This window comes from Coregonus lavaretus (genome assembly GCF_964263955.1).
Source record: "Coregonus lavaretus genome assembly, chromosome: 28".
In the NCBI taxonomy this organism is placed as follows: Eukaryota; Metazoa; Chordata; class Actinopteri; order Salmoniformes; family Salmonidae; genus Coregonus; species Coregonus lavaretus.
Window position 1 is genome coordinate 965,834 of NC_140015.1, and position 13,587 is coordinate 979,420.

The 13,587-nt window shown below is 42.1% G+C and overlaps 1 protein-coding gene across 5 annotated transcripts; it reads right to left on the reverse strand.

Moving 5' to 3' along the window:
• Nucleotides 1-1,556: 1,556 nt before the first annotated feature.
• Nucleotides 1,557-11,985, reverse strand: amdhd2 (amidohydrolase domain containing 2). Of its 5 annotated transcripts, none has more exons than XM_084146263.1 (13): nt 11,848-11,985; nt 7,836-7,995; nt 7,530-7,666; nt 7,180-7,319; nt 5,582-5,636; nt 5,119-5,331; nt 4,553-4,641; nt 3,769-3,913; nt 3,429-3,536; nt 3,280-3,348; nt 2,691-2,792; nt 2,236-2,347; nt 1,557-2,146 (listed from the first exon to the last, which is right to left on the reverse strand). In XM_084146263.1, exons 2-12 carry the CDS (start codon nt 7,916-7,918, stop codon nt 2,274-2,276), a joined length of 1,215 nt encoding a protein of 404 aa, XP_084002389.1. In that variant the 5' UTR covers nt 7,919-7,995; nt 11,848-11,985; the 3' UTR covers nt 1,557-2,146; nt 2,236-2,273. The 5 variants fall into 5 exon arrangements, with proteins under 5 accessions (XP_084002389.1, XP_084002388.1, XP_084002387.1 ...); XM_084146262.1 differs by lacking the exon at nt 11,848-11,985 and adding an exon at nt 9,560-9,746 and having other exon boundaries at nt 2,250-2,347; XM_084146261.1 differs by lacking the exon at nt 11,848-11,985 and adding an exon at nt 9,560-9,649.
• Between the last annotated feature and the right edge of the window lie 1,602 nt (nt 11,986-13,587).

Consider the following 13,587-nt stretch of genomic DNA (forward strand, 5'->3'; position numbering starts at 1 on the left):
ACATTAATTGAACATTCCAACTGTAAGCCAGTTTTATAAAAGTTGTAATACTCTAGACTGTTTCACCTTCAATGACAACAGACATTTATACATTTCTTATCACATTTACGAATAAGGTTATGGGAACATGAAATGGTCACAGATAGCCTACCTCATTTGTAGAGATAGAACTAAAGACAGTGTAGTGAAAACTAGCACATGTATTGTTGAGCACTCACATAGGCTTACACCACGTTCACATTTGGAGAATTTCAACCCATTTTAACCTGCTCCTATTAACGACTTATGTTGAAATTGTAATTAAGTATCAGTCTAAATCATCTGCAGTGTCATGGCAATCCTGAATCTACAATGTTCCACTGGCCTACCGGACACCCACGAGCTCTGGGGGCCCACGAGCCTGTCATCGATGTTTACATTTGTACATTTAATAAATCATTTTGACAGTAACCCTCCAAAAAGTCATTCATAAACCTTTTTAATGTCCATATGTACTAGGAAGCCAAGTGTTTGTTTCTTGGGCTTCAGGAATGTGACTGAAAAATACAAAATTCAACTGATTTAAAGTAGAAGGGAATACCGGTGAACAAATACCGTGGTCAGGTCTAGGACGGAGCCAGGGCAATGAGTGGAGCTTACTCAGGTGTTTAAATGCACATATCAGATCAAGAGCCTAATGCTTATTAGGTAGTTATTTATGAATTTTAGTTTAGGAAACGATCCCTCCGCAGAAGCGACAGTTAAAGGGATTGGAAAAACAGCTTGATTGCTGTAGAAACATCAGAGTGGTGCTTCAAATACAGCAGTTCTGCAACATCTTTAATTGAGCCTCTCATGCTCCTTAATTGCCGACTCAACCCGTTACGGAAATAAATTAACTGTGTAGGAAGCTCTGGGGACAGGTCGTCTGGATACTGGACAGACAATAAATTAGCAGATGCAAACAGATTATCATCTTTAGCGGACAACAGTTCTTGAGGGCTTGAACAACAAAAAACGCGGTTTGCGATTTCGTTCATAGTGAACCGGCGTTTGAGGTGTGTGGTTGCAATATCAACAGTCCCTTATCTCTGGTATATCTTGGTATGCATCATTACGTTTAAATTGTGTGCAGTGCATAACATATCTATTTTTTTCATACTGGTCCCCCGTGGGAATCAAACCCACAACCCTGGCGTTGCAAGCGCCATGCTCTACCAACTGAGCTACCCTATCTCTAGTGACTACAATTAAATAGCTTTTTCACGTTCCTACACGATTTCCTGATTTTCACAGGGCGACCACTTAGAAGTTCAATCATGGGGAAAATGTGTATTTTACCCACTAATAGAACATAGGCTTTCACCAAACCGACAGGAGTTTTATGATTATATTTATTGGGGTGGATTATCCCTTTAATAGACTGGTTTTATGCACAACAACTTTCTATCCAAGCTGGGAGAGAGCGAGAACATCTCATGTCATGCAGGTTTAGGTAGCCTGTACAATATATTCTAAAAAATCAATTGATAGCTGATTAGTATGCTGTTGCATCGAAAACACATTTTACACTCTGCAATGTTTGAATTTCCAACTTTAATTACTAAACAAGTAATTACATTATTACCATCAGCCAGCAGTCAACAAATGTCAGCATTGCGACACCGTGTATAGATTTGTGAAATGTTAGGCTTAACATGAGAAAATTACGACCAAATAGGCCTACCAATAAACATTTATCCATTAGCTAAAGCAAAGCTTTACATGCCCTGGCACCACAGAAAGCCTATTATCGATTCGACAGGCATGCAGCTGCATAGACATGTCGCAATGGACAGGGGTCCAGAGAAACTGCGTTATGCCAGTACTATGTTCCCATGTATCAAACAACAGATTATTTAAATCATTGCACTGCAGTATATATTGTCTTAATGCAAAATGTCAATAAAAAATGTAGCCCCCCCAAAAAACTATAGCATTCTATACTGTAGCATTTTACAAGTGGCTCCATTTTACCAGCATGTAACTCAAATAGCACCCTATTCCCTACATAGTGCACTTCTCTGTGCCACATCACAAATTCTTCTTATAGAGTGGTGCCATCTAGGGTCTGAGATGAGTGTCCAGCACAATGCAGCCAGGCATTGTCCGTGTCCCAAATGGCACCCTATTCCCTTTATGATGCTCTGTTCTGGTCAAAAGTAGGGCACTATTTGGGGAATAGGGTGCCATTTGGGACATCCCCATTTGTTCCACGTAGGTGGGGCGGCGGTAGGGGACTGATTATTATGATGTCACTTCCTCCACACTTCCTGGCCTGCGATGTAGGTGGCTCTGACATTGAGAGCATCATCCAGCAGAACGAGATCTAACGGAGGAGAGAGGGGGACACGTTTTACTATTTAGTGCTTCTTCCTACACCACACACACAAGACCTAGACCAGTTGTTTTCAAACGTCTCTTTGGGGAACCCCAGACATTTCACAATTTGGAATAGTAAAAATACATGGAACAGCTGGGGGTCCCCGAGGAGAGGTTTGAAAACCCCTGACCTACACAACCAGTTGAGGAGACTAATCCTAACTAATCAATGACCTTAATCAATCAATTAAGTACAAGGGCGGAGAGAAAACCCGCAGATATTCAGCCCTCCAGTTTGACACCCCTGGAGTAGACAGAGCGAGAGCGCCCTCTGCTGTTGACTTTCTCACCTGCGTCTGCCCCATAGTCCAGGGTGCCTTTACAATGGCTGATGCCCAGGAGCTGAGCTGGGTGGAGCGACGCTGCCTCCAGAGCTTCCTCCACACTGCAGCCTGTCAACACAAAACACACACAGGGCCGGATTACCGAATGGGAATGCAGGGCATGTGCTCTGGGGCCCCCGACCTCCAGGGAGCCTGGAGGTCAGGGGCCCCCCAGATAGCATATGATAGCAAAATGTGTAGAATTGCAGAAAATGTGCTTAAAAACTGCAAAATTCTCTCTCAGCCTCATGGCAAAAATGTTTAGAATAGCAGGACATTTGATTTAAAACTGCTTAATTGTCTCTCAGCCTCATGGCAAAATGTGAACAATAGCATTATAAAACTGCAACAAAAAATGTTTTATGTTGAAATGCAGGAAGTTAGCTCTTTTCCTAAAAGGGGGTGGGGGCCCCCTGGAGGTCGGTGACCCAGGGCCCGAAATGTGGTAGTCCTGCCCTGCACACACACATGTGCACACACATGTAGTAAGTAACCACATATTTAGGACTGAATGACTTTTGTAAGACAGTAAAAGGGCTAATTAACACACACTCACCTGAAGCCTGTTTGAAGTGCCTGACACACATGTCCATTGTGGCTATACTGCCACAGAGCGTATTGGTGCCTATGAGTAAAGACAGAGTTGTTTTCGGGAGACAGCTTTGGGGAAAAGTTATGTTCACACCTTACAAAAGAGATTCTGACCTGCTACATAAGCATGGAGCCCCTGGATCTCAATGACTTGCTGACCCAAGGTGTGGCGACCAGGAGGTAGACCCATGGCTGTGATAGCATCAGTCACCAACACTAGACCTGCAGGACAAACACATATTGAGCCAACACAACCAGAGCCATAGATTTCTTGCAACTGGTATGCATATTATACCTGACATTTGAACAATTTCTGGTTTCAAGACTGGAACCCACAGCATTACAACAGAACACTCCAATAAACACTCCAACACAACCCCACACACACACAGTGAGACTTCAGAGCAAACACACACACACACACAGAAGCCGTGCATGTAGTTCCTACGCAGACCTGTAGGGTGTGCCCTGTGGGCGATACGCAGGGCGGCAGAGTTGGTGTGGATGCCATCAGCAATCATTCCGTAGAAGACCGTCCGGTCCTGGGGAACCTGGTCGCTGGTGAGGAGACCCACGATGCCCGGGTCTCGATGGTGGAACTAACCCACCACGGTCGCCATGGCAACAGAGAGAGACATAATCTTTTCATGACATTATTACAGTAGCATTGTGAAACTGCAGTTGAATAGACTTGGCAAGGCATCTGAAGCACGTGGCCAACACCATAGTGTAGACAGCATGTCTGTGATCTGGCTGACCACACCCAGAGGTGGACAGGTTACTCATTGACCCCATTTATACTGTATGGTTTGAGAAACAGAAGCACTCTCAGTGTAGTCATGCAGGTCTTTAGATGTTGTACACATGAAATTGTGTCATTCCAAACTTTATATGCAACATTATATTCCATTTTGTACGTCTCTAGCTGTTTCCCCTATCCAGCTGTTCCATACTCAGTGTAGCCTGCTGCTAGAATGGACGGAGAGGTATCGATCAAGTTGCAACAAAATGGATTATAACATTGCGGATAAAGTTGAAAGTGAAATCGCACAAAAAGTGTCTTTGGTTGTAAAAAAGAAAGATTCTCCTTTAAGGGTTGTCCAGTAAAACATCAGGGAGAAACAGAGGATTGTACTACACTCACATACACATACTACTACACTAACATATACAGTACATACAAAAAATGTGCTAAACGGAAAACATAATACAATATGATGCTATGTTCTATTACTCACAGGCAGCATGGCATTGAAGAGATGTGTGATGAATGAAGCTCCGTGCTGCACTGCCTCCTCAGCTTGGGACAGGTTGGCTACAGAGTGTCCTACACTTGGAATACGTTGACAGGTACACTTAGCGATATCACATCATCCTACACAGCGTGGCAACTTCCTGCTTACAGACAGGAGATGTCTATTGGGATTGCATCAACAGCCTGGTTTTCTGTTGTTTTAAATAAGTCTTCATAAACCCTTTATAAGGCCTATATAGATGCTTAATAAAACATTTAGGAGCAGATGTAATACATACATTATAAAGGCTATGTCGTTCCCAGTACCCAGCATGCACACAAAGAGGAGTAACTAAGTCATACATAAGGATATTTTATTCCCATTCCCAGAATACTACACCTACCTAGAAACACAGTGATGCACCTCTGAGCCAGCTCTCTGACCATATGACATATATTATTCATAAAACATGCATAAGGCCTACATAGATGCTTCACAATGAAATCATGCATAAGCAGATGTCATAGGCCTACATAAAGAGTATCCTATTCCCAGTATAATACACCTACCTAGAGACACAGTGATGCCCCTCTGGGCCAGCTCTCTGACCACCTTCTCACTGTTGGGTAGCTCGGGGGCCAACGTCACCATGGCAACGTTATCCAGGGTCCCGTAGGTCTCAATCAGGTCCGACATGCCGCCCGACTCGAAGGAGCGCAGGTACTGCTCCGGGTGGGCTCCCTTCTTCTCTAAACTGATGAATGGACCTTCTAGATGACAGCCTTGAGAGAGGGAGAGAGAGAGGGGGGAGGGGGACAGAGACACGGCGAAATGGACAAGAAATGCAGGAGAAATATGAAATACTGACAATGTTTAATGGAGTAAAATAGATAATACAGTGCGATATGCTGAAATATGTTGTATAACATTTCCTCTATCACAATACAGTTATATGGAATATAGTATTGGATATCATGTCCAGATGTAAGGACCAATCAGACATGTCTACGTCCTTCCTGACTGCATCCTTACCCAGAACTCCAGCTCCCTCCACTCCTCCACTGTGAACTTTCACCTCAGTCAAGACCTAGAAAACAGCTATTTTACTTGAACGGTACGTGCTTAAGGACTTCATAACACATGCATACATATTGCCTTCATAAGCAATACATAAGAATTTGATTGAGCCTGCCTGGAGTGCCAGGCCAGGTGGGTGTGGTTTGCATATTTGAGACTATTTGGCACATATTTGGTTCCAAATCACATTTTATTGGTCACATTCACATATTTAGCAGATGTTATTGCGGGTGTAGCGAAATGCTTGTGTTCCTAGCTCCAACAGTGCAGTAGTATCTAACAATTCACATTGCGCCAGACAAGCTCAATTCACCACAGCTGAAGTATTTGAAAGAAAACCAACACTATTTGAACCCACATTTGAATGGGCGACACTAATGACATACACTATATATACAAAAGTATGTGGACACCCCTTCAAATTAGTGGATTACGCTATTTCAGCCACACCTGTTGCTGACAGGCGTATAAAATCAAGCACACAGCCATACAATCGCCATAGACAAACATTGGCAGTAGAGTGGCCTTACTAAAGAGCTCAGTGACTTTCGACGTGGCACCGTCAGAGGATGCCACCTTTTCAAGAAGTCAGTTCGTCAAATATTTGCCCTGCTAGAGCTGCCCCGGTCAACTGTAAATGCTGTTATTGTGAAGTGGAAACGTCTAGGAGCAACAACGGATCGGCCGCGAGGTTGTAGGCCACACAAGCTCACAGAATGGGACCGCCGAGTGCTGAAACGCGCAGCGCGTAAAAATCGTCTGTCCTCGGTTGCAACGCTCACTACCGAGTTCCAAACTGCCTCTGGAAGCAACGTCAGCACAAGAACTGTTCGTCGGGAGCTTTATGAAATGGGTTTCCATGGCTGAGCAGCGCAATGCCAAGCGTCGGCTGGAGTGGTGTAAAGCTCGCCGCCATTGGACTCTGGAGCAGTGGAAACACGTTCTCTGAAGTGATAAATCACACTTCACCATCTGGCAGTCCGACGGACGAATCTGGGTTTGGCGGATGCCAGGAGAACGCTACCTGCCTCAATGCATAGTGCCAACTGTAAAGTTTGGTGGAGGAGGAATAATAGACTGGGGCTGTTGTTCATGTTTTGGGCTAGGCCCCTTAATTCCAGTGAAGGGAAATCTTAACACTACAGCATACAATTACATTCTAGATGATTCTGTGCTTCCAACTTTGTGGCAACAGTTTGGGGAAGGCTCTTTCCTGTTTCAGCATGACAACACCTTTGGGATGAATTGGAACGCCAACTGTGAGCCAGGCCTAATCGCCCAACATCAGTGCCCGACCTCACTAATGTTCTTGTGGCTGAATGGAAGCAAGTCCCCGCAGCAATGTTCCAACATCTAGTGGAAAGCCTTCCCAGAAGAGTGGAGGCTGTTATAGCAGCAAAGGGGGAACCAACTCCATATTAATGCCCATGATTTTGGAATGAGATGTTCGACGAGCAGGTGTCCACATACTTTTGGTCATAAAGTGTATGTGAGACAATGGTGAGAAACGGGACATGTTGTTGAGAGAGGACAGGTGTAGAGGTGGTGCCTACCTTGTGGTAGATGTTTGGAGGGGAGGTGACTAGGGTGGGTAAAAAGGAGGTGACACCATGCTCCAAGATTTTCTTGGCTACTAGGGCCACACCTCCTCTGACATTACTGGTTGCTTGCGAGAAGTCGATGCCATATCCTCCTGTGGGTGTAAAACAATGGATCATTGGTTGAGGTTGTAAAATCCTGTATCCAATGGCTTCCTTGTTCTGATGAGAGAAACAACTTGCAGCCTGTGTTGGTTTTATCAAGGAACACTCCTCCAATAAAGCTTAAAGAAGTCCATACCTGCAATTGAATTGGGGACATAGTCCCAGGAGTGAATTGACACTCCTCCCCCAAAAAGACTAACCATTGATCTGAACGTCAATGAACCCAGGAGCGATGATGAGGCCTTCACAGTCTACACGTTGATCTGCGTAGCCTTCCTCATCAAAGAACAACTTCTCTGGGTCTAGGATCCTCCCTTCCCGCACCCACAGATCCTCTCTGGAGGAAAGACAGGAACAACACACACCCTGTTACACACACAGTAACACACACATCGTAACAACGCTTGTTTTACGTGTTACGGTATTTGTTTTACATGTGTAACGGAGCGTGTTTGTATGTTCATATCCACATGCTCGTGTGTGTATGTGTGTGTGCGTGTGCGTACCTCTGCAGCTTGTGATCTCTTAGTATCCTGCAGTTGACGAACTGGGTGATCGGCGCCGTCGACACAGACTTATTGGAAGGCATCTTCCACAAGACGCTATGTCACCTCTATGACACTACGTCACCTCTCCTGAAGTGTAGTCACTTCAGGTAGACTCACTCTATAAAGAACAGTACAGACAAGTTATCAAAGAAAGCCTTTTAAGAGTTACACTATTACAGTACCAACCTGTAAAACCTTGAATAGACAACTGTTCCGTCTTTGTTCTTCAGGTTACATATCACATCTGGGATCATCAGTATACCAACCCACCGCCATAAACAGACACACCAATGTAAGAACCTTCCTATAACAATATTGTACAATGCTGAAGTTGCAACATTTGACTTTGACCCCCATGTTGTCATTGCATTTTATTTCACTCAAGAACAGATCTGATAAGAATCTAACACTAAGACCATTTGAATACAGTGTTGTTAGTCTATTAATGAATAACAACAGTGTGTAGGAAAGCAAAGACACCGTAAATGACATGGTAACAAGAAATACATGTATTTCCATGACAGAATTAAAAAAGTACTTTTGGACTTACCTTGCAGAGAGCATAGTTTCAAATACATGCAACTTAAAAGATACATATCACAACATTTTGATTTGAAATATTTTAGACATCAGAGCAACCTTGAGGGAATCTTATTTGAGTCAGAAAATGATGTTCATATGACAGGGAAGATATACAAAACCTTGCAGTGAGTATATCCAACTGACAATCTCTTAGAATTTTTTTAAACTTTTGAAACCAAGACTTAAAAAGAACTGATGTTGGCACAAGATGGAGGGAAAGATGGAGCATAACTAACTAAATTACAGTTAACGAAAATGTATGCTTAATCCAGTATAAACTAATATATATAATTTATTATACAAGAGACAAAATTCACAAATTCCACAGCACAACGGCAGAGTCATGTCTTAAGTGTAAAACTATACTGAACAAAAATATAAAATGCAACATGTAAAGTGTTGGTCCCATTTTCCATGAGCTGAAGTAAAAGATCCCAGAAATCTTCCATACGCACAAAAAGCTTATTGATCTTAAAAGTCCTTTTGTGGGGAAAAACTCATTCTGATTGGCTGGGCCTGGCTCCCCAGTGGGTGGGCCTATGCCCTCCCAGGTCCACCCATGGCTGCGCCCCTGCCCAGTAAAGTGAAATCCATAGATTAGGGTAATGAATTTATTTCAATTGACTGATTTCCCTATATGTACTGTGACGCAGTAAAATCTTGAAATTGTTGCATGTTGGGTTAATATTTTTGTGAAGTATATTTATATGATGCATACTTTCAGTTTTTCCGAACTCACTTCACTCGCGCAAAAGAGGGAGGCTTGCGCTGCTGGTGATAGTACATGCGCAGATCAAATACACCATAGAACGCCGATTAAGCTGTTTAAATGTCGCAATAATTCGAAAGATTGCTCAGAAAACCAGGTGTTTTAATCGGTGTACGCTTATTTCAATTTTTACCTTACACCGATTAAGATAAGCAGACTAAGGTGTTTACATGACTATTTCCATAGTCGGCCTACTGCCATAAGCAGTTTATTATCGAATTATTAATGTACATGTAAACGTACTCAATGTCTTACATGAAAACGCTGGTCTGATCTCAGCTGTAAACGAATAAGATAGCTCATCTTTCTTTTGAACAAATCGAATACTTGCCCCATAGAAGACAGTCAAGTCGCCGTCAGTGAGAATTCCATCAACCGTATACGGATGGAATCATGTGAGAACGCTGCAGTCAGCTGATCAAAACAACGAACGGGACTCGCGGAAGCGAAATAGATAGGATACACGTAACATAGAACAATGTCAGATGTTTCACCGGATGTATACATCTGAAGCATCCGGTTGGTATTTCCGCACGGAGCAAAGCCCTCGTAGTAACGTGCGGATAGAAGGGTCTGAGGACTGGCAAACTCCAGAGACGGAAGAGGAAGCTGGATTACATAATTTCAGGTTGAGGGCATGAGGTAGGAATTAATATTTAAATAGTGTAGGGTGGTATTAATTATTAATAATATTTTTGAATTTGTGAGTGTAGTGTTAAATGGTAGGATATTTCTTTATTTTATTTTTCAAGCAAAATATAAGGGAGTTGTACTCCAGTCTAGTAGGTGGCTCAACTATTCTGTTGAAGTGCAAGCACTGTCAGCAATGTTACCATCACTTTCATTCATGTGATCCACAAGCTTTTTTTCATTAGCATCATGAAGACTGTTCCAAGTCGGGAGAAGAACCAAACGTGCTTGCCTGCGTCTTTTCAGGGGTCCAGCGGAAACTGCAGGATGGTCATTGACTGTACTGACATGGAAGTTGCTACTCCAAGTCAGATGGATCTGCAGAAGCAAACCTACTCTGTGTACCGTTCAATGCTCTCCTTCAAGCTACTCCTGGGAGTTGCACCTAATGCGGTGATAACATACTGCAGTGATCTGTATCGGACAAAGCCATTGTCCAGATGTCGGGGTTTGAGAAGATTTTCACAAGGAGGTGCGACGAGAACGCTGATCCAGTGCCCCCCAAAAAACGTATTGGAATAAAACCTCAAGGTAAGAAAAAAACTGATGTGTAAAAACAATTTACAAGATATTTACAGATGTTCACTGTTGCAGTGCCAACTTTGGGAGCATGTGGTCCTTGGAAAAACTCCTCTAGTCCAGCAATATGAGTCTGCCAGAGGTCGTCACGCTGGATGGGGATGGTAATGGAGGCTTTGGTGGTCCACACAACGAAGAAGCAAGTGTCCCTTCCGGTGATGTGGCGCTGTCCTTGGACCTGGTACCAGTAAGGATGGTCTTCACGGAGGCTGTAAGACCCTCCTGGATATAGAAATCCTTTGACTTCACTGCCTCTTCAAATGGTAAGGTCCCTTGCACCATACAGACAGTTGACCTCCACCACTGCTGTGGTGCCCACCAGACCATCTGGTGACCCAGGATCCCAGACCCTGTGACCCAAAGCCCTGACTCCTGCACATCCATCCCTGCAGCCATTTTGAATGCCTTGATGTCCTCCTCTTCATTATCTGTGACCCACTTTACAGACAACACCTTGAAATGCATTCATTTTAAGAAATGTGATATAAAAATAGTTTGATTTGATTGATGACATTACAGCTGTAGAATATTTAATCAACTGTAATTTTCACATAAAGCCAAGTGCAGTTTTTCCATAAACGTTTAATTGATAAGTTGGGTTTTTATCACTTGACATAGAAATCATATAGTGGGAAGGATCTTGTAAATCAAGACTGTGTGAATGCATGTACCACTCCGAATAAATAAATACAATACAGGCTGAACAAACAAAGTCAATTCTGAATGTCAATAGTTTTAGATTAATTGTCATCAATGACAACATTCTAGATTTATCACTCATCGAAGTCTGGTATCCGGGGTCATCTGATTATTGATTATATAATTGAATTAAGTGGCTCTTTCCTTGTAGAATGTTGACAGCTGTATAGAACAAATTGTATTGCTATGATGCTCAAACTTAATAGCTACCCTCACCGACACAGGATAAACTTTATCCCTGACCAAACCGGTAAATTGCCCTTCACTATAGCTGCAGTTCTCCACATGGCCAGACTTATAGTGGTCTTCTCCCTTTTTAATGCTCATCCTTGAAAAATGCCAAAAGGTCTGAAATGGAAACCAAAGTCGACATGCTGTAAAAACGATTATCTAGGCTACATGAGACTTTTCTTTTTTTTTGTATAAACTACTCTACTAACTAGTCAGCTAAAGTGTAGTCAGTGGCTAAACTAAGACAGAAAGGGGATGTAAGAAGTTTATGGATTGGACAGCGGAAGTCTGACAGTGTTGGCTCGAGATGACACGCAGGAGTTCCTGTAGGAATTTATAGTCTTGCTGAGATCTTCTCTGTTGCTAATGAGCATTTCGAATTTGATAGTAAATTGAGGTGAATATATTGATAAAACTCACCTTGTCCAAGAGAGAATTACACGGTTATCAAAAAGTTAAGCCTAAACGAAACAGTAGTTATAAAATCCCAGATGCAAAAATTAATCGTGAAAAAACGACTGGAACCATTACCGGGTTTTACCGCTAGGTTTTATGGGTATTATGACGCGTCCACTGTGCCGGGCTATATGATCTCGATATCTCGGGTTTGTCTCTGCTCACGTACTTGGTTGTTCTGCCCACTATAATTAATTTGCTCCCATTGGAAACGATAGGTTGTGGTCTATCTTGGGTTAGTTCTAAAAAACCTTTCACAGGATTTTCACCACTTCCGAATTCGTCAGATACACATTAGTAAGAACATCAGGTTGATCTTAGATATGATTGATTATAATGACCACATCCTTGATGATAGTTTTCTTATGTTTATGGATTTTTATAAAGCTTTTGACACCATAGAACGTGAGTTTATGTTCAAACCAAATTTTTCTGGGGGGTTTGGTGACTTTTTTTTAAAGCAGTCCAAACTTTATACAGTGGTTGTACTAGCTCTGTGAAATTATCTCACGGGACATCCCAAAGATTTGATATTGGGCTGCCCAATTAGTCCATTTTATTTTAATTGGTTACTCAAATTATGGCTCTTCATATCAAGAAGGGGTAATTTAAGGTATTTTAGCACATAATTCATAGGTAAGGCTGTACATTGCAATATTCATCTTCAATATGCACAATAGACTGACTGGGAAGGTGATTTCCCACAGTCAAAACCCTGCAATAAGAGCTATGATGCTAATATGTGTAAACTCTGCACAGTTATGTTCTCTGGGTGTCACTGAGTAGGCTGATACCCCATTTCATGGACCCAAGATCCATAGGTAAGGCTGTACAGTACAATATGAATGTTCAATACACATAGTAGGTTTAATGGTGAGCTAATGTGGCTAATTTCACAATGGTGTCAAAGTCCTGCAATCAGCGCTACAATGCCAATATTTGTGTAAACCCTTCATTGCAATGTGAATGTCCAATACGCCCATAGACTGACTGGGGAGGTGATTTCCCACAGTCAAAGTCCTGCAATATGAGCTACAATGCTCATTATCATATCGGAGGAAGAAATGCATAAATTAATGGCAGATTTGGTCCTCCGTACTAAAGACGTTACCTGTATTGAAGAGTTTTCCTTAGTATCAGGTTTGAAAATTAATGTCAGTCTTATTTCTGCTCAAGGAGTGTGTTTTACAGGAGGTATATGGTATCCCAATTAAAGACAAAGTAACTTATCTTGGAATTGTTATATGCAAGGATGGAAAAACATTGGAGTAATTTGAACTTTAACCCCATTATTGACAAAACAAAGAAGAAATTGAACCTCTGGTTACTGAGAGATAATGAATTATATGGTCAGGTTTTATTGTCCAAAGCTGAAGGGTTATCTAGGTCGGTTTATGTCATTATCGCTTACCACCTAAAATTGAAAAGGACTTAGATAAGATTCTTTATCATTTTATTTGGAGGAACAAGCCTCACTATCTACAGAAATATATTCTCAGTAATACACAAGAACAAGGAGGTCTTGAGGTTTTAGATTTCAATACTCTAAATAATACTTTTAAAATAAATTTGATTCTGAAGTATACTAAGAACCAGAACAGTATTTGGAATGTCTTCCCGAAGTATATATTTGACTCAGTTGTGGTGGTTTAGAATTTCTACTTCTGTGTAATTTTGATGTTTATCAAATCCCTGTCAAATTGG